Below are 686 nucleotides of genomic sequence, written 5' to 3' on the forward strand. Positions count from 1 at the left end.
ACCATTGTGAGTACAGTCGAGAACGTTTATTTCTATTTCGGTGAAACATTTGACGCTCTCAACGGAATTTGAAAACTTTTTCAAAGTGCTAAGCTACATTTAAGCACAAGCTTAATTCTTTGACTGTACACTCCTTAAACTAAAATTTAGTTCCTAAAAGTGGTCCCTTTCTGTTTTAGATGTGAACAAAAATGTCCCAGTGACGAGCCTTGCAAGCAGCAATGCAGATGTCAGAACGATGGCAAGTGTAACTTCATCACCGGCGAGTGTGAATGTACTCCCGGATGGACTGGAGAGGTGTGTGCAAATAGGTGAGTAGCAATATCGCAGGAAATACTATTATGTAAAGTGGCGGAAATCCGCGGTGTCCCACTTTAAGAAAAATTGCCTTATTCATTACGAGACAAACTCCGCCTTTTCCTACAAATAACTAATTTGATGGCAGTGAGTGCAAACAAAAGGATAATAATAAAAACTAGCGGTGTATCACTAACCGACTTTTATTCGTACAGACATTTATAAGCTACGTTGTATTGGTTTTTGTATCGTGTCTCGTTTCAAAATGTTCAAACGATTTTAGCTTTTAAGGTGGAACACCGCCAGTTTCCCCGATTGTACATAAAAACCATTGGAATGTGTAACACGATTTAGTTGAATTTATGTAATTAATAAATCGATTAATATTT

The 686-nt window shown here is 37.5% G+C and overlaps 1 protein-coding gene across 1 annotated transcript in view; it reads left to right on the forward strand.

Moving 5' to 3' along the window:
• Nucleotides 1-686, forward strand: part of LOC106103462 (multiple epidermal growth factor-like domains protein 6) — a 13,553-nt gene that overhangs the window by 191 nt on the left and 12,676 nt on the right. Inside the window, exons 2-3 of the mRNA XM_013283242.1 lie at nt 180-311; nt 480-483. Coding sequence (XP_013138696.1) covers nt 180-311; nt 480-483 — 136 coding nt within the window. The remainder of the gene's footprint in view (nt 1-179; nt 312-479; nt 484-686) is intronic.

Source organism: Papilio polytes, unplaced genomic scaffold (assembly GCF_000836215.1).
Source record: "Papilio polytes unplaced genomic scaffold, Ppol_1.0 DF823731.1, whole genome shotgun sequence".
NCBI lineage: Eukaryota > Metazoa > Arthropoda > Insecta > Lepidoptera > Papilionidae > Papilio > Papilio polytes.